General features: G+C 39.6%; 1 protein-coding gene across 2 annotated transcripts in view; it reads right to left on the bottom strand.

The window, feature by feature from the left end:
* armc8 (armadillo repeat containing 8) overlaps window positions 1–19,426 on the bottom strand; it is a 132,839-nt gene that overhangs the window by 11,624 nt on the left and 101,789 nt on the right. For both annotated transcript variants that reach the window (XM_072261584.1, XM_072261585.1), the window contains exon 19: window positions 37–132. In XM_072261584.1, coding sequence (XP_072117685.1) covers window positions 37–132 — 96 coding nt within the window. The remainder of the gene's footprint in view (window positions 1–36; window positions 133–19,426) is intronic.

Raw genomic sequence — 19,426 nt, 5'->3', positions numbered from 1 at the left:
AATTTTTCTAAAATTTAAGGGAAAGAAATTACTTACCATGTAGTATTTGATTTTTTGTAAAATATCATCATTTGTCATGATGAGCTCCTTTGCAGTTGTTCCATCTGCTATGTTAGCAAGTATGCATAATGTCTAAATGATATTAAAAGTAACATTTTTCAGTAAATCAACAGACTCAAAATATACAGTATGAGAGCTCAGGTCAGTGATTAATACAGAATTAAGTAAACATTTTATCATCAGTACAGCCTCAAATAAACAGGCCAATTTTTAGAGAAGGCAACTAAATATATTTTTGAATTGGAAACAAAATCATATTAGAGACAGAATCAGAATACACTTTTTTCACTGTTCCTAATTAAGAATAAAATGTGAAAATAGATTTTGCAACATGAAATATGTAAACACACTATGTCCAGAGCTTAGTTAAATTTCTGCACCATACAACCTTCACTTGGACAGCACATTTAATCTTTCTAATGTAATGGAGTGACTAAGAAATTGATCAAAAGGATGGTGCCAACAAACCAACAATCTCTAACAACAAGAAGGATTAGGGCATCAGGTGCATGGGAATATCCCCATCCGTGGACACCCCTTAATTCACACATTATCATAGCTAACACTAGATTCACATACAATCAATTCTTTGACATGCCCTTACCAGCCACTTGGAAAAAGACCGCACTTTTCTTGTGCGAATCGCATAAAGCGATATGGGTGGCTCCAACTTTAGCAGCAAATTTTGCTAAGACTATAAATCTCACCACAAGGGTAGCTTAGAAAATGGTGGAATTATATGGCAGCCTACTCAACCATACTCTGGCTTGGCTAGTTATCAAAATCTTGCAGAAAAGTTCAATTTTCCATTATTTACAAACATACAAAAACATTATAAAACCATTTGAAGTTAATTAAACAATTTTTAAATATTCCTAAGATAGATGCTGGGAAATGGGAAAAAAAATTCCACACTTACAAAGGGATTCACGACCCCCAAGTTTATGTTCCCACATTTACAGCTAATTAACATTGGCTGACTTACTCCATAAAGGTTGGCTCCTCCATTTCAAAACTGATTTTGGGAAGTCCAGTATCCTAATATCAACATTTAAAAGCAACAGGCTAGATAGCTCAATTCTGTTAGTACATTTTTAAAAAATATTTTACTTTTCATTTACATGCACTTTCCCAACAACACCCCAAATTATAGTATCAATAATCACATGGCTGCTGCAGGTTCCTATATTTCTGGAGCATCAGACTGCTAGTCCAACATCAAACACCAACTGAACAAAATTCTTTTCCAGGCAAATGGTGGAAAAAACTGAGTGCCATTAATCCTTTTCATAAGGTCCATTTCCTTGCCACCATCTTCATTCCTTCCTCTGATATCTATCTAAAATTTAACCCAAGGATGACATCATACTTCATCAATTAACATGCCATTAGAAAGAACAATCATTTTGACCTTCTCAAAACTGCATAAGCAGCCTTCCATTGCTCATCTGCTGAAACACTTATTCACAGCTTCACTACCTATAACCTAAACCAGGTACTTTATTTCTACTCTTGATCAACATCCTAACTTCACCTATGTTCTAAACTGCACCAGAAATCCATTTATCTGCCACAGACCTACTCCTCCAAATCTCCTCCAGCCTTACAATGCTCTAAGGCAGGGGTTCCTAACCTAGGGCCCAAGGCACCCTTGCTTAATCGTATTGATCCATGGCATAAAAAAGGTTGGGAACCCCTGCTTTAAGGTACCTCTGTTCCTCAAATTGTGGCTACTTAAATTATCCACAACTGCAGTCCCTCTAAAGATGGCTTTGCTTTCAGCTACTAAGGTCCTATAGCTTGGAAGACCTACTGTAAATCTTTCAATATTCCTGCTTCCTCCACCAAGATATTTCAACATCATAGAGCTCTACACTTAGTGGCTACTTTGTTAGTTACAGAAAGTTTGAGGAGCTGTGCATTCAAAGATGCTCTTATGCAAACCACTGTTGTAACATGTGGTTATTTGAGTTACTGTCACCTTCCTGTCAGCTTGAACCAGTCTAGCCATTCTCCTCTGACCTCTCTCATTAGCAAAGCATTTTCACCCACAGATGTGCCGTACACTGGATTTTTTTTTTAAATTTTGTAATCTATTCTCTGTAAACTCGAGACATTGTGTGAAAAAAAATCCCACGAGAACAGCAGTTTCTGAGATACTCAGACCACCCCATCTGGCACCAACAATCATTCCATGGTCAGTCACTGAGATCATATTTCTTTCACCTTGTGATGTTTGGGCTGAACAATAACTGAACCTCTTAAGCATGTCAGCATTCTTTTATGCATTGAGTTCCTTCCACATGATTAGCTGATTAGATATTTGCTTTAGCAAGCAGGTGCACTGGTGTACCTAATAAAGTGGCCACTGAGTATTTATAAAATATTAAGTTTTATTACCTAATATATTACATATTTTACCTAATATATAAGCAATAATGGCTGGTGATAAATTGCTTTTTAGTAACATAATTAAAGTGATTAATATTAATTCTAAAGTAAGTGCAACATAGCCCATGTAATTAGATACATAATTAAAATTAAGTTATGAAAATCTGCTCTATTGGATCTACTTGTACTAATAAGAGCAATCTGTCAATTTTGCTAACTCAACATTACATTTGTTATGCTGTATGTAGACATGTTTACAATAAGTAGAAACTGTATAACGCTACCCCAAAGTTTCCAAAATATTTTTTACTGTTATTAAACTATGAGCCAGTTGCAGGAATGACTGTATATATGTTCATCTACCTTAAATGGAATTGATGTATACAACCCAAGAAGTAACAGTGCTGTGATTAATGGGCTTTTCTTGATGTGCATAGCTGAAGCAGAACTGATATACAGTACTCTTAAAAGTAGACCCTTAACAAAATAAGGGGTAAAGGGATACTCAACTATTTTGAAGCATGATAAAAGACATACAAAGTCTTCAGAAATAGTGAGGAAAGAAGGGTCTGATGAGAATGAGTAAATCAACTTGTGGTGTTCCACAGGGGTATGTGTTGGTACCTATTCTTTTTACAATAGATGTCAACAATTTGGATGATGGAATTGATGGCTTTGTGGCCAAGTCTGCATACCATACCAAAATAGGTGAAGGGGCAGGTAGTTCTGAGGAAGTAGAGGCGCTACAGAAGGACTTAGACAGATTAGGAGAATGGCAAAAAGTGGCAGATGGAGTACAATGTCAGGAAGTGTATGTCACGCAGTTTGGTAAAAGAAATAAAAGGGTTGATTATTTTCTAGATGGAGAGGTGCAAGGGGACTTGAGAACCTTGCACAGGATTCCCTGAAGGTTAATTTGCAGGTTCAGTCTGTGGAGAGCAAGGCAAATACAATGTTAGCATTCATTTCAAAAGAGGACTAGAATATAAAAGCAAGGATGTAATGCTGAAACTTTATAAAGCACTGGTGAGGCCTCGCTTGGAGTACTGTGAGCAGGTTGGGGCCCCTTATCTTAGAAAATATGCATTGAAACTAGCGAAAGTTCAAAGGAGGTTCACGAAAATGATTCCAGGATTGAACGGCTTATCATATGAGGAGTGTTTGATGGCTCTGGGCCTCTACGCACTGCAATTCAGAAGAATGAGGGGTGACCTCATTGAAACCTATCGAATGTTGAAAAATGTCGATAGAGTGGATGGGATCTTTCCTATGGTGGGAGAGTCTATGATCACAGGACAGAGCCTCAGAATAGAGAAGTATCCTTTTAGAATGGAGATAAGGAGGAATTTCTTTAGCTAGATAGTGGTGAATCTGTGGAATTCTTTGCCACAGGCAGCTGTGGAGACAAATCTTTGTACATATTTAAGGCAGAGGTTGATAGATTCTAGATTGGTCAGGGAATGAGGGGATATGGGAAAAAGTAGGAGATTGGGCTGAGAGGAATAATCAATCAGCCATGATGAAATGATGGAGTAGACTCAATGGGCCAAATAGCTTAATATCTTACAGTCTAAATCACAGAAACAAGAACTAACAAGCATTAAAATAAGAAAACAGGACTTAAAAGCCGGCAAATCTGTTGGACCTAATGGCTTTGAAGTTGAGACTACTACACAAATGGTAGGTAAATAGATTTGAATTTCTGTGCTGGTACTGGATCTATCAATAGCATTCACCTCTGACTCATAAGGCTGTCGTTGTTCAAGTCTCACACTTGAAACATGAGCACCATAGCTGGCACCTCAGTGCAGCACCATGGGAATGCAGCAGCTTCAGGTGAGATGTCAAGCCGTGGTCCAGTCCCTGGTGGACATAAAGGATCCCAATGAACAACTTTTAAAAAGACAATTCAGAAAAGGAACAGACTCATACAAGGCCTCCACCCATCACTTTCACTTTCTACCTTTTAAACCAACAGAGAAACAATCCCTGACAGAGGATATTCTTCAAATAGAAAATTAATAAACCTTGGTAAGGATTTGTGGAGATCACTGTTCAGCCACTGCTCAGTGTGAAACAGTGATGTTTGAAATGTAAGTCTTGGCTCAATCCTCAGTTGAAGTGGCACTATGAATGTTACGAACAATGCACCATTGATCACTTTCTGCAGGTCATTGTCTGTGGATGATGAACAAGGACAGGACATTGCTTTACTGTGATTCAGTCTTCTGTCTAACTGCCTGTTAGTACTTGTTGATCTGGTCTCTTGAATTGGATTGGCAATGCACTGAGCACTCAACAGAGCAATCAGAAACAAAGAAAAAAACAAAAGAATTGTACGTCAAGGAACAATGAATCTTAAAAATAAACAAATGATGAAAGGACAGTTCTGAAACTAATAGTGAGAGTTTGATAATCCTCTGAAGTTGCAATAGACTCTCATAATATTCACAGGCCTAGAAATTCAATTGCATTTGAAAGAGAACATAAAGCTTGCAGTGTATGTGTGTCAATGAAGCTGGGGTGTGGTAATCCACTCTGACCCAAGTAAAAGTGTCTATGCTTATGCAATATTTCGCTCCCCTCATTAGTAAGCAATTAATAGCAACTAGAGCTGCAACACTATCCAGTGCCAACACATCCATGTATATTACACCAATTGACATCAAGGATCATAACTCTGTCCAAACTACAGCATTGCTACAAGAGACCTCTGTTGAAACCGCAACACGGGAGGGAATACAGGAGAGAGTGTGTGTCTCCTGTTTCAACATCATGGACTTCCATATGCTAATGCAAGGGAATAGTTCAGTTATGCGGAGGTACTAGGAAAGCCCGATCCGTTCGGAGGGAACAGCATATAAAATTACGATGTGTACAGACTGGCTGCCAGGGCTTGCATATCTAGAGAGCTGGGACGCAGCACCCATGGTCAACCCTGACTGACAAAGGGTCTCGGCCTGAAACGTCGACAGTACCTCGTCCCAGAGATGCTGCTTGGCCTGCTGCGTTCACCAGCAACTTTGATGTGTGTTGCTTGAATTTCCAGCATCTGCAGAGTTCCTGTTGTTTGCGTTTTAAAAGAAACAGCAAGGTTGTTGCCTGATGTGCCACATGGTGAGGAAAGGAACAACAACAATGTTACTTAAAGCTGAGCACCAGTATCATCCTGGGGTACCCAACAAAAACGAGATAATGTGCCTTAATGACTACTGGTGGCTCAAACATCTACTATCATTAAGTGCTGTCATGGCGTGCATCACTCCAGAAGTCCAGACAACCTCCACCCACTGCAATTTGCCTCCATTGAAATAGGTCTACAGCAAACACCATCTCCCTGGCCCCTACACACATCTCTGGAGCATGAGGACAGTAAGGAAACCAACATCAGACTATTGTTTATTATCCATAACCGAAACGCTAACTACTTTTTCCATAAATGCTGCCTGGCCTGCTGAGCTCCTCCAGCATTTTGTGTGTGTTGCTTGGATTTCCAGCATCTGCAGATTTTCTCTTATTTGTGACTAAACTCCGGATGCTGGGAGTCCAAACATCCCTTTGAAACTGAATCCTTGACCTTCTGACCAATAGAAAACAATAGGCAGAACACTTCCACCACAATTATTCGAAGCACTGGTGCTTCACAAGGTTGTGTCCTCAGCACCCTACTCTACACCTGCACACTGATGACTGCATGGCCAGATTCTGCTCTAACTCTGTCTGCAGATGACACCACTGTATCAGGCCACATTACAAATGAGGAAGAGTCAGAGTACAGGAAGGAGATAGAGAACTTTGTGACTTAAGGACATGACAACAACCTTTCCCTCAATGTCAACAAAAGAGCAGGTCATTGACTTCAGAAAGGAGGGTGGTGCACATGCTGAGGTTGAGAACTTCCAAGATCCTAGGTGTGTTATGCCCAAGAAATTTCACCATTTCAAGTGGCTAAGGAAATGCAACATTGATGCACCATAGAAAGCATTGTGTCTGGATGCATAATGACTTGCTACAGCAACTGTTCTGCACATGACTGAAGAAAATGCAGAGAGTTGTGGAAACAGCTCAGCACATCACAGGAATGAGCCTTCCCTCCACAGACTCAGTATATACTTCTTACTATCCCAGTAAAATTGCCAGCATAATCAAAAACCCCACCAACTCCAAATACTTTCTCTTCTCCCCTCTCCCACCAGGTTGAAGATACAAACCTCTGAAAGTACATACCACAAGGCTCAAGGGCAGCTTCTATCCTATTGTTTTCAGACTCTTGAACGATAAGATGGACTCTTGGCTGCAATCTACCTTATTATGATCTTGCACTTTATCATTTACCTGCACTGAACTCTTCCCCTAGTTTCTACATTCCATTCTGCATTGTTGTTGTTTTACATAATACTAGCTCAATGCATTATGTAATGATTTGATCTCTATAAACAGTATCAATGTTTTTCACTGTAACTTGGTACATGTGACAACAATAAACCAGAACCAATTCCATCTGTCACTCACAAATGCAAACTTGAAGCAGACATAAGCAAAGGGAAGGACATAATTGCAGTGAAAAATGTGCAGAAGAGGTTCATTGGGATGTTTCCTGGGATGCAATATTTCAGTTACCCTGAAAGACTGTATAGGCTGGGATTGTTTCCCAATCTATTAGAGGGGGCTGAGGGGGTGTACACAATCATGAGAGGCATAGATGGGATAGATAAGAAATATTGCCCCCACGGCAGAGGTGTATAACACCAGAGGTCATAAATTTAAGGTGAGGTAAAAATATTTAAAGGAGACCTGAGGAAGAATGTTTCCATCCAGGGGATGATTGCAAAAGAGCGTAGTGGAAGCAGATACTCTTACATTTAAGAAGCACTTGAATGAACACTCGAATTACCAAAGCTTAGCAGGCAACAGACTAAGTGCTGGTAAATGGGAAGGTTATAAACAGGTCCTTACTTGATGGTTGGCATAGATATTGTAGGCCAAGAACAAACTCTTTCCTGTTTGACTCTATGACAACCCATCACGTACCTCACAGCTTCTAATACTAAAATGTACATACATAACAGGCTGTCCAATAATCTTTCCTTCTCAGCACTTCTTAATAACACCCACACCTCAGGTCACACGATCACATCTACTGAACATCATATATCATACTGTCCTCTTTGCCTCATGGCATAAGGTTACAGATTATCCTATTAAGCAGAAGGAACTTCCCAATTATAATTGCTTACGAGGCTGAAGAGAGATCACTTCATTATGGTCTTTGATCCATCCAATCCTTGCTTTTACTGAAACTGAGGATATTCTAGCAGGTCAAATCACTTCATTCTGGAGCAAGTGTAACTTAAAGAATGAACAAAAGTGTATTTGCATTTGGTCTTATCCCACTCTCAGTAACTCCTAAAGCGCTTTTCAAGCGATTAATTACTTGCAATTTTATTGTCAATGGACATCCAACGAACCACAACAGGGACAAATAACCAATTAAGCTGCAACTTGAAGATGCTGTTGACACTAGCTGGATACTCAGATATCTGGGTAAGTTAAAACCAAAACAGAAATTTTAACTAAAACTAAACTAAAACAAAATTGTTGTTAATAAAAAGGCAAAATTATTAACATTTACACAGTCCATCAAAACAACAAAGAGCTGTGCTGAAACAATAAACTCTTTCCTCTCCTCACTGAATCAGTGCTTCTAACCTTTCTTGTGAATGGGTTAGGTTCCCAGTATTAAACATCTAATTGCTCTGCATCCAGTAGCTGGAGCAATTTCTTGGCATTATGATAACTTAGGCTTGATTCTCTTTATCGTTAAAATAAATTAAATATTAACTTTCACATTCACGCTGGAAATAAACAGCTGGTGTTTCAGCTGCTGTTGTTTAAATGTCAATGGACCACTCTTTTCCAACGACAAGTTGCAGCCTAAAGTAAATTTTTTAGTCATAGGTCCTATACACAACAGCCACATGGTGGAAATACAAGTAAATTAGAATTGTATTAGATTGGAAGTGATGACATGCTCTGTTTAAAAACATTTATACCCATTATCATTTGCTTTTTATCTTGTGATTCATAAAAATCAACGGTACTGTTTTTCTCCCCCTCACTCAATTAATTCACGACTCACTCTTTGAGTACTCAGATAACAGAAGTCACCATGGTAAGCACTGTTAAAGAAATACAAAAAACTTGGCCCAAGTTATTTCTTCTTATTCTGCTGTCATTTCCAGTTTATAGCCTTCACAATGAATGCTCCGCGAAAAGCAGATTGCATTTTTTCCATCATAAAGCAATTTTAACTTCAGAATTTGCAGACTTCTGCATGGAAATTAATAACTGCAACCCCTTCAACCATGTTCATTGGTAGTGAATGAAGTAAATTAGTTCTATACAACAAGTTTTCTACTTAATATTCCTATACTTTTTTTTTTAAGCAGGCTGTCTTTATATTCATACACGTCTGATGTGGATTACCTTATCCTATGGCAATTTACCTCTTGATTCTACATGCCTTTCCACCATCCACAAGGCACAAATCAGGTTTATAATCTCCATTTGCTTGGAGGAACCATAACCAACAACACTAAAGCTAAATACCATCTAAAACAAAGCAGCCCACGGCTATCACATTTAAATAATCCATTATTCATTGAGGAATCTGGCAATACTAATCAGGGACAATATCACAGCTGCACTCAGGGAAGAAATAATGGGAGGGAGGGAAGACATTATGGGGAGGGAGGGAAGACATTATGGGGGGGGGGGAGGGAGGGAAGACATTATGGGGGGGGGAGGGAGGGAAGACATTATGGGGGGAGGGAGGGAAGACATTATGGGGGGGGGAGGGAGGGAAGACATTATGGGGGGGGGAGGGAGGGAGGGAAGACATTATGGGGGGGGGGAGGGAGGGAGGGAAGACATTATGGGGGGGGAGGGTCCATTTGGGTAGAACTCAGGAATAGGAAGGGTGCAATCATACTGATAGCACTATGCTACAGATCCCCCAGGACATTAAGGAACAGATATGTAATCAGGTTAGGAAAATGTGTAAAAATAATAGGGTTGTTGATTGGGGGATTTCAACCTCTGTAATATAAACTGGGAACTTCTTAGTGCAAGGGGTTTAGATGGGGCAGAATCTGTTTAAGCATTTTCAGGAAGGTTCCTTAAATCAATTTGTGGATGGTCCAATGAGAGGAGGGGCCATACTGGCCATGGTGTTGGGTAATGAGCCTGGCCAGGTGACTGACCTTTCAGTGGATGAAGAGTTAGGTAACAGTGACCACAACTCCTTTATGTTCAGGGTAGCTATAGATAAGGATAGGATGGTCCTTGTGGGGGGAGTTCTAAATTGGAGTAGCGTAAATTATGAGGGTATTAGGCAGGAATTAAGAAGAGTTAATTAGGAACACCTTTTCTCTGGGTAGCCCACATCAGACATGTAGAGTGTGTTTAAAGATCAAATTACACAGAGTGCAGAAAAGCTATGTTCCTGTTAGAAGGAAGGATGGGGATAGAAAAATAAGAGATGTCCAGCGAGGTGATGAAGTTAGTCAAGAAGAAAAAGGAAAAGTATGTAAAGCTTCAGAAGTTAGGATCAAATGAAGCACACAAAGTGTCTAAAGAAGCCAGAAAATAACTCAAGAAGGGAATTGGGAAAGCAGGAGGGGCCATGAAACGTCCTCGGCAAGTAGGATTAAGGTGAATTCCAAGGCATTCTGTACATACATCAAGAGTAAGAGGATAACTAGGGAGAGGCTGGGACCACTCAAGGATAAAGGAGGGAACATTTGCTTGGATGCGGAAAATGTGAGTGAGGTACTTAATGAGTACATTGCTTCAGTATTTCCCAAGAGGATATGGAGGACCAGGAGATCAGTACTGAGGGTATAAACCTGTCAGGGCATTTAGAGGTAAAGAATGAGGAAGTATTGGGCCTCCTAATGAGTATTAAAGTGGATAAGTCCCCAGGGCTTGATGGGATTTACCCCAGGTTATTGAAGGAGGCAAAAGACAAGATTGCTGGGCCCTTGACCAGTATATTTGTGTCCTTTCTAGCCACAGGCAAGGTCCCAGAGGACTATTCTACCTCTGTTCAAGGAGGAAACAAGGGAAAATCCTGGGAACTACAGACTGGTAAGTCTCACACCAATTGTAGGGAAATTGTGGGAGAAAATTCTTAGGGATAGGATATATGAGCATTTAGAAACCCATGGCCTAATTAGGAAGAGCCAGCATGGCTTTGTGTGTGGCAGATCATGCATAACCAATTTGACTGAGTTTTTTGACAAGGTGACAAGAGAGATTGATGAGGTTAGGGCAGTGGATGTTGCCTACATGAATTTTAGGAAGGCTTTTGACAAAGTTCTTCATGGGAGGCTAATCCAGAAAATTAAAATGCATAGGGTCCACGGCAAATTATATGTTTGGATTCAGAACTGGCTTGCACTTAGATAGGGTAGTGATTGAAAGGGCTTATTCAAGCTGGAGATCTGTAATTGGTGGTGTTCTGCCGGGATCTGTGCTAGCACCTCTACTGTTTGTGATGTGTATAAATGACCTGGGTGCAAATGTACATGGGGGGTTAGTATGTTTGTGGATGATACCAAGATTGGTGGAGTTGTGGATAGCGTAGAAGAGTGGCTAAGAATACAGCATAATATATTGAAATTAATAGTATACTGTAGGTTTGGAATGGAGCTCACAACACAGCCGCCGTACGCGGCACCATCTTATCAATTGCAGATATGGGCCAAGAAGTGGTAGATGGAGTTTAACCCAGATACATGTGAGGTGTTGCACCTTGGTAGGACAAATGCAAAGAGACAGTACACTTTTAATGGCAAGGTCCTTACCAGTGTGGCTGAGCAGAGAGATCTTGGGATCCAAGTTCATAGCTCCTTGAAAGTGGCTACACAGGTTGATAAGGTGGTTACAAAGGCTTATGGAATGCTCGCTTTTATTTGTCGAGACATTGAATTCAAAAGTCAAGAGGTTATGTTGGAACTTTATAAAACTCTCTTTAAGCCAATTCTGGAGTACTGCAAACAGTTCTGTTCGCCCCAATAACGGAAGGATGTTTTGTAGAGGGTGCAATAGAGGTTTACTAGAATACTGCCTGGTTTAGAGGACAGGTACAATCATAAACTTGGGTTGTTTCTTCTGAAGTGCCGGAGGCTCAGGGGAGATCTTACAAAGGTTTATAAGATTACAACAGGCATAGATAGAGTGGACAGAGTATGTTTTCCTGGGTTTAAATGTGTAATACCAGAGGGCATGCATCGACGGCGAGGGGGAGTAGGTTCAAGAGGGATGTGAGGGGTAAGATTTTTACTCTTAGTCATGGATGCCTGAAATGCACTGCCTGGTACGGAGGTAGAGGCAAATACATTAGAGGCTTTTAAGAGGCGTTTGGACAGGCACATCGATGTAAGGAAAATGGAGGGATATGGATGTGGTGTAGGTAGGAGGGATTAGTGTTTGGGTGTTTTTTTGATTTGCTTTTTAGCTGGTTCAGCACAACATTGTGAGCTGAATAGCCTGTGCCTGTGCTGTACTCTTCTATGTTCTAATCCCTTCACCATTGGTGCAATGAGCGCATAGTACCACCTGTAAGACACACTGTAACAAATTGCCAACAATTCTTTAATAGCATATGCCAAAACTTCAACCTCTGGCAACGTGCACAAGGACTGCATGTGCACACTACCACCCATCATTTTATGAAAATACATTGTCTTTGCTGTCACTGGTTAAAAATCCTAAAAACACTACAAACCACTGATGAATATGAAACATTTTACAGATTTCTTCTAATTTAATTACCCATTACCAGTTTTAATTACGCTTTCTTGTACCTTTTTCAAAGCATATTCTTAGTTTTAAACTGCTTCTTAATGCTTTTTTTAAAATCTGTGCATGAGATTGTAGTCGTTTTTTTCCCCTCATGACAATATACAGTCAAAATTTGCTAGATCAGATTTTTCAAGCTGATGTCAGAATCAGAAACAGAATCACTTTATTGCCAGTATGTGAACATATCAGAATTGATTGTGATTTGGTGTCAAACATAAAACCGTAAGACCATAAGATATAGGAGAAGTAGACCATTCGGCCCATCGAGTCTGCTCCGCCATTCAATCATGGGCCGATCCAGTTCTTCCAGTCATCCTCACTTCCCTGCCTTCACCCCATACCCTTTGATGCCCTGGCTAATCAAGAACCTATCTATCTCTGAATGACTTGGCCTCCACAGCCGCTCATGACAACAAATTTCACAGATTTACCACCCTCTGACTAAAGTACTTTCTCCACATCTCTGTTCTAAATGGACGTCCTTCAATCCTGAAGTGGTGCCCTCTTGTCCTAGACTCCCTACCATGAGAAATAAGTTTGCCATATCTAATCTGTTCAGGCCTTTTAACATTTGGAATGTTTCTATGAGATCCTCCTCAACTCCAGGGAATACAGCCCAAAAGCTGCCGACATTCCTCATACAGTAGCCCTTTCATTCCTGGAATCATTCTCGTGAATCTTCTCTGAACCCTCTCCAAACACAAGACAGTACCATAACAGACAACACACAACCAAAAATTTACAAGACAAGAGTGCAAACAACAATGAGCAATCAACAATTAGCATAACAGTCACATCGCAAACACCAATAATCAAACTTAAATAAATATGAACAGACTAAATAATTATCACCAAAACAAGGAGACCAACGGATGTTGTGCAGGGAGAGTTAGGATATTACACCTGAGTTTTGTTTAAAAGCTGGATAGCTACAGGAAAGCAGCTTTGGAGATGATGTTTAGTCCTGGTGATGATGGACCTGCAGTTTCTCCTTGATGGTAATTTGGTGAATAGGTGACTGATAGGATAGGTGGAGTCTGCAGTAATTGTTTCATCTCTTGTCTTCGCTCTGGTGATGAGCAGGTCTTTTAATGATGGTAGCTGACAGCCAATGATCTTCTTCACCAAGTGGACCACTCACTGCAAACTAGACTTGGAGAGGGAGGAGGTGGCGGGAAACAAAACAGTGATAGAGGTAGTCACAACACTCTCAATGATGGCTGAGTAAAAATTCATCAGGATATGCCCTGAGAAGTTAAGTTTCCTAAACTGGTGTAGGAAGAACAATCTTTGCAGGGCTTTCTTAGTGATGAGTGTAATGAGCTTGTCCCACTTCAATGCGTTGGTAACGGTAGTTCCCACGAATCTGAATGACTCAAACACAGCCTGACCAAGGGAGGGCAGGTAGGGAGCTGTTGGCAAAAATCAATCCACAGTTCCACTGTATTGATAGCATTAAGATCCAAGTTGCTACAAATAAAACATGCCACAAGATGGTCAACCTCTCTTTGACTGCAGGTCACAGCATTATCAGAGATGAGACCAGCCACAGTCATTTCAACTACGAACTTTAGGATTGTTAAAGATTAGTCTGTGGAGGTACAGTGATTTGTATAAGGTGAGAACAGCAGGGGTGAAAGGACACAGCCCAGGGGCGAGCCTGTGCTTACAAACATTGGATTAGACAAGAACGAGCCCAGACTCACATACTGCTTCTCTCCTGTTAGGAAGTTCATAATCCACTGACAGATTCTGTGGGGTGCAGGGTAAAAGGAAATATTCCTATTACTACCACAACACCATTGTATTTCACTATTTTATTAAACTACAAAGCCCCTATAAGTTTCAAGTTTCAATGAGTTAGAGGGAGAGTGGGAATCAGGACTCTGGCTTATGAAAGGGAGTGCAATTCTCATTAGAACCCAACGGGCCCATTGCTTGCTCTTACCCCCAACTAAAACTCCCTTTTGAATCTACCTTGCTCTGCCCACTCCCCACCCCCAGAATCCAGTCCCACACCATGTACACCCAGAACAATCTCATACACCCTCCACAAGTTTGACAACTTCCAATTCTGGCTCCCACTGCTTCATCTTCACCTTGGACATCCTGTCCTAAACACTTCTGTGCCCTGTCAGGAAGGTCCACTTCTTTCAAGAGGGTTCCACTCTACTAACACTCTCATTTGCCTGACAGAACTTACTCTTACCCTGAACAACATCCCTTTTGATTCCCCTCACTTCTACATATCAAAAGTGTAAACCCTGGGCACATGCATGGTACTATAGGTACCTGTTATTTTATTTGTTGACTACATGCAGCAGTCCTTGTTCCAAACCTTCTCCCTCACCATTTCCCAACTCCTTTTCCACTGCATCGACGACCCAAGAGGAACACATCAATTTTATAAACTTTGTTACTAACTTCCACGCCACCCTCAAACTCACTCTGACCATTTCTGACACCTTTTTCTCCTTTCTGGATCTCTGTGCCTTCATTTCTTGGCTGGTGCACACTTTATCTCACTGATGTACAGAAGGTCACACAGTGACCACTGAATGCAACAGATAAGTTTGGAGGATACGTATGTGAATTTCTACTTCACTCGAAGGGGCTGTTTTGCTCTTTGGATAGTAATGAGGGAGGAAGTGTGGGGATGGTTGCAAAGACAAGTGTCAGGGATGGAGGGGGGCAATGTGGGCAGTTTTCAGCAAACCAGTGAGTGGTACCTGAGGAATGCAAAAAGGTGGGAAGGGTAAGATGTGACTGGTGGTGGGATCACGTTGTAGGTGTCAGAAATGATGATGCAGAAACTGACAAGGTGAAAGGTGAGGACCGAGGAGACAAACTATGCACTGACACTTATCATAAACCCAGACTCCCATAGCTACCCAGATTATACCGTGTCGGATCCGACTCTTTAAATCTTAGAATTTGACTGCTTAATTGTTATCTTCTTTGCAATTTAACAAGTAATTATCTGCTTTTATTTTAAGTAGTTTTTATAGGCATAACAGTTTAATATGCCTCTAGTGGCTGCACAAAGTATAATTCTGAAAAACTCTGCAAGTTTCTTTTTCTGCATTAAGTGAATAAGCGCTTTCTACCTGGTTGTCTCATCTACAGATTTGAATGGAATTTTTCTCATCTCAGTATAAAAAAGGCTGTTTTATGTTTGGCACCATCTTTAGTTTTTTTCTCTCTCTCTTCAATTAGTAAACCCTTATCACTGTCTATTTTAATTTCTCTTTGTTCCATCAACTCTTATTAAAACAATCATGAAGCAACAAGTTTTATGCAAGAACCTTGGACTAAAGCACCAGAATCCCACAACTACTTCCCAGCCAGCCTCTTGTAAGGATATCATCAGTTGTTCTCAGTTTCATCGTCCCTGCCACATCTGTTCTTGAGATGAGAATTTCCCTCCCAAAACATTTGAAATATCCTTTTTCAGGTAACATTGTTTCCCCTCAACTGTACTTGGAGCTTTCACCAGCATCTCCTCCATTTCTCATCCTGCCTTCTTGCAGACAGAACAGAGAGTTCCCCGGTCATCACCTTCCACCATCAGTTTCTGTATCCAGCACATCATACTTTATCATTTCTGCCAGCTGCAACATGATCCCACCATCAGTCATACCTTCCCCTCCCCACCTCTTTCTTCATTTGGCAGGGATCACTCATTCACTCACACTTCTGGTTCTCTCTTATCTATCCCAAGAGTTACATTTTCAAAAAAAATCTCTTAACAGATTGTCAAATATAACTTTGCTTTCCTAACTGGCTGCCTACTCTGCTCTATCTTGTAACAGTTTTGGCCTGTCTGCTATCATATCCTTTATTATACAGTCTAGCCTTTCCATGCCACTAATGCAAGGCTAACCAGTCATTTTCTGTTTTCTTTTTTCCTCCTATTTTAAATAGTAGGGTCATATTTGCTACTCTCCAATTTGTAGGATCCATTCTAGAATTATATTAGTAACTATCATAGCTTTTAAGTACCAAAACCTTTTAAACTAACTTTTTTTAATATTTCCATGGAATAAAATAAAGACTGGAACATGCATGCATAAGTGACATAAAAGCTGAAATAAATAAATGAACATTTAATTATAAATTATTATTTAAACAGGTAGGAAAATTTAATTGTTTAATGTATGAATAATAAGGCACAAATATCAAAATCAGCTCCTTGGGCCATAACAGCTTGTTATTTTTTTATTACAGCATTAAAATACTGTAATAAAAAAATAGAAAATGCTAGAAATACTCAGCAGCCAGCAACATCTGTGAACAGAGTAATAGCATTAATTACTGACCGTCCATCCGAACAGCTGCTAACTATTTCCAGCATTTTCTGTTTTTTTTTCTGATTGCCAGCATCTGCACATCTTAACATCATGATTTAATGATCAGATACACTTCAACAATAAAGCATAATATTTTCAGGCCGCTTTTATAGTCTTCTTATAACCTCATTGACATACAGAGTTTGTACTAGAGAAAAGGAATCACAAATAATAACCTGAACATTTTTAAAAAGCCTCAGCTGCCCATGAAACCAGCATAGTTCAATGTCAAAGTTCAAAGTAAATACAAGAAACACAATAGAATTAATGGAAGACCACCCCAACAGGATGAACAAACCATCAATGTGCGAAAGACAACTGTGCAAATACAAAAATGAAATAATAATAGCATACATTTTCATCAACAAAGACAGGATTCAGCACTCCACACAAAAATATGCAATTCTAATAAGAAGTACACACCACTAAACTAAAATGAAAGGACCACCCCAACAAATAAAGAAATTATCACTATACAAGAAAAAGTTAACCAATGGAAGAGCATGACCCTCCATGGAAGACATCAACATGATCTAGATGTCGACAAGGAAATGTCGAACTCTTGGCTCAGAGTTCGCAGAAATAGAGGAGTTTCTTGTGGCAATACAGGACCAGATGGTATCAAAAATACATTATAAAAGAACAAATTCAAGATGATAAATGCAGAAAGTGCCAAGAGAAACCAGAAACAATCTAACACATTACAGGATCCTACAGCAGTTTAACTCAATCTTATTACTTAATCAGGCACAATCAAGTGGCAAAATATCATTCACCAAATTACACACTTCTAAAAGATACCATACCTCATTATAAAGTACAAACTTGGTTCAGTATTAGAGTTAGAGTCAGAGTCCTACAAATTATATTATGACCAATCCATTATTACAAATTGGATAAACCATAATAACCGTCCAGAAATAATATTAAAGGATACATAATAGATATAGCCATTCCAAACACACACAACATAAAGAAGTCAATAAGTAAAAACACCAGAAATTTGCTGAATTAAAAGAGGAAACTGAAAGACCATGGAACATGAACAGGGTATACATTGCCTCAACAGTAATATCTACTACTGGTATCATCCCAAAGTCACTACACAATAGCATTAAAGAATTAGGCCTACACAGGAATATTTATGTAAATCTTCAGAAAACCACAATACTAAACACCACTCAAATAGTCTGAAAGTTTCTAGCAATTAAGAAATGAGTGTGCTTGGCTATGACTGTACCTCAGGCTTTACCAGCTTGAGCTGAGAGAAAAAAATAATAATAAAAAATAAGGATTTTTAAAAAAGTAATAATAATAAGAAGAAATACATATCAAAAACATAAGATTAAGAGTCCATGAAAGTGAGTCCATAGGTTGTGGAAACAGTTCAATGATGGGGCAAGTGAAGTTGAGTGAAGTTATTCCCTCAGGTTCAAGAGCCTGATGGTTGAGGGGTAATAACTGTCCCTGAACCTTTTAGTGTGGGTCCTGAAGCACCAGTCCCTTCTTACTGATGGCAACAGTGAGAAGGGAGCATGGCCTGGATGATGGGGATCCCTGATGATGGATGCTGCTTTCCTGTGACAGAGCTCCACGTAGATGTGCTCAGTGGTGGGGATGACTTTACCTGTGATGGACAGGGCCATATCCAGTACTTTTTGTTGGCTTTTCCCCTCAAGGTGTTTCCACACCAGGCAGTGGAGCATATTTCAGTTCAGTCAGACAAAACAATTATGGCTAAGAATTTGGAAAGCCATGGGGATACAACAAAGGTCGAGTGCTAGTAGTGGTGCATACTAAAATTTCAGTATTACATACTGATTGCTTTGCATCAGTGTAGTTTACAAAGGCTTCCAAGCAAGGAATGACACTAAATGACAAATGAGACTGATATTTCTAAAGCGACGAAGTAGGCAGGAACCCAGCCAATTCAGTTACTCCTCAAACCTCAAGTATTAATCCTCTATCTTGCAAGGCAAAATTGTTATTCTTGTGTACATCACACAACTTTCTCAATGTTACCTCATAATGGAAAATATTGCATGCTTTTTTGAAAAAGAAAAAAATGAGGTTACTCTTCCTCTTTGTTGTAAAACTGTGACATTAACAAGAAATTGCTATTTATAGCCAGACATTAATAGTCATCACTGTCTAGCTCTCATATATGTAATTGGAAAAGAGACATAACACCAACTCAATTATTTTTAGAGAGAGTGGAACCTGGGCAGGTGTCAGTGATTTGCACACTACCTCCAAAGTTCTTATTTTTTTTATGTTCAGGAGTGAGACATTTGTTACTAATTTCAACTTTTATTTGTACATCAGCAAGACAGACATCAACTTTGTGATCCACATTTCGATAACTGGTGTAATCCTTCCTTTGAGCAAGTGATAGGGAAACACCTAATAGGAAAAAATATTGACCGGAAGTTAAAGTATCAGTAAGAATACAGTTATTAATGGCAACCTGCACAGATTTATCACCCTTAAAAGAGTAAAACATCCAATTAAATTGTTGAAAGCGACTTTATTAATCATCAGTAAAATTTGCTGTTTCTGTTCTATTATTGCTTTCGAAGCATCAATGGTCCGAAGACTACCGGCTAGGAAATAGAAGATAAACTACTACATTTACAAGGGGATCTCATACTTAAGAAAATATAAAATGAGATAGCTGTAATTACATTCTGGTTAAACCTAAAGCTTTCATAAATATATAAAGCGGAAGAGGGTGGCTAAAGTCAACTAGGTCCCTTGGA

Source organism: Mobula birostris, chromosome 6 (assembly GCF_030028105.1).
Source record: "Mobula birostris isolate sMobBir1 chromosome 6, sMobBir1.hap1, whole genome shotgun sequence".
In the NCBI taxonomy this organism is placed as follows: Eukaryota; Metazoa; Chordata; class Chondrichthyes; order Myliobatiformes; family Myliobatidae; genus Mobula; species Mobula birostris.
This window is presented reverse-complemented; position numbering and strand designations above follow the sequence as displayed.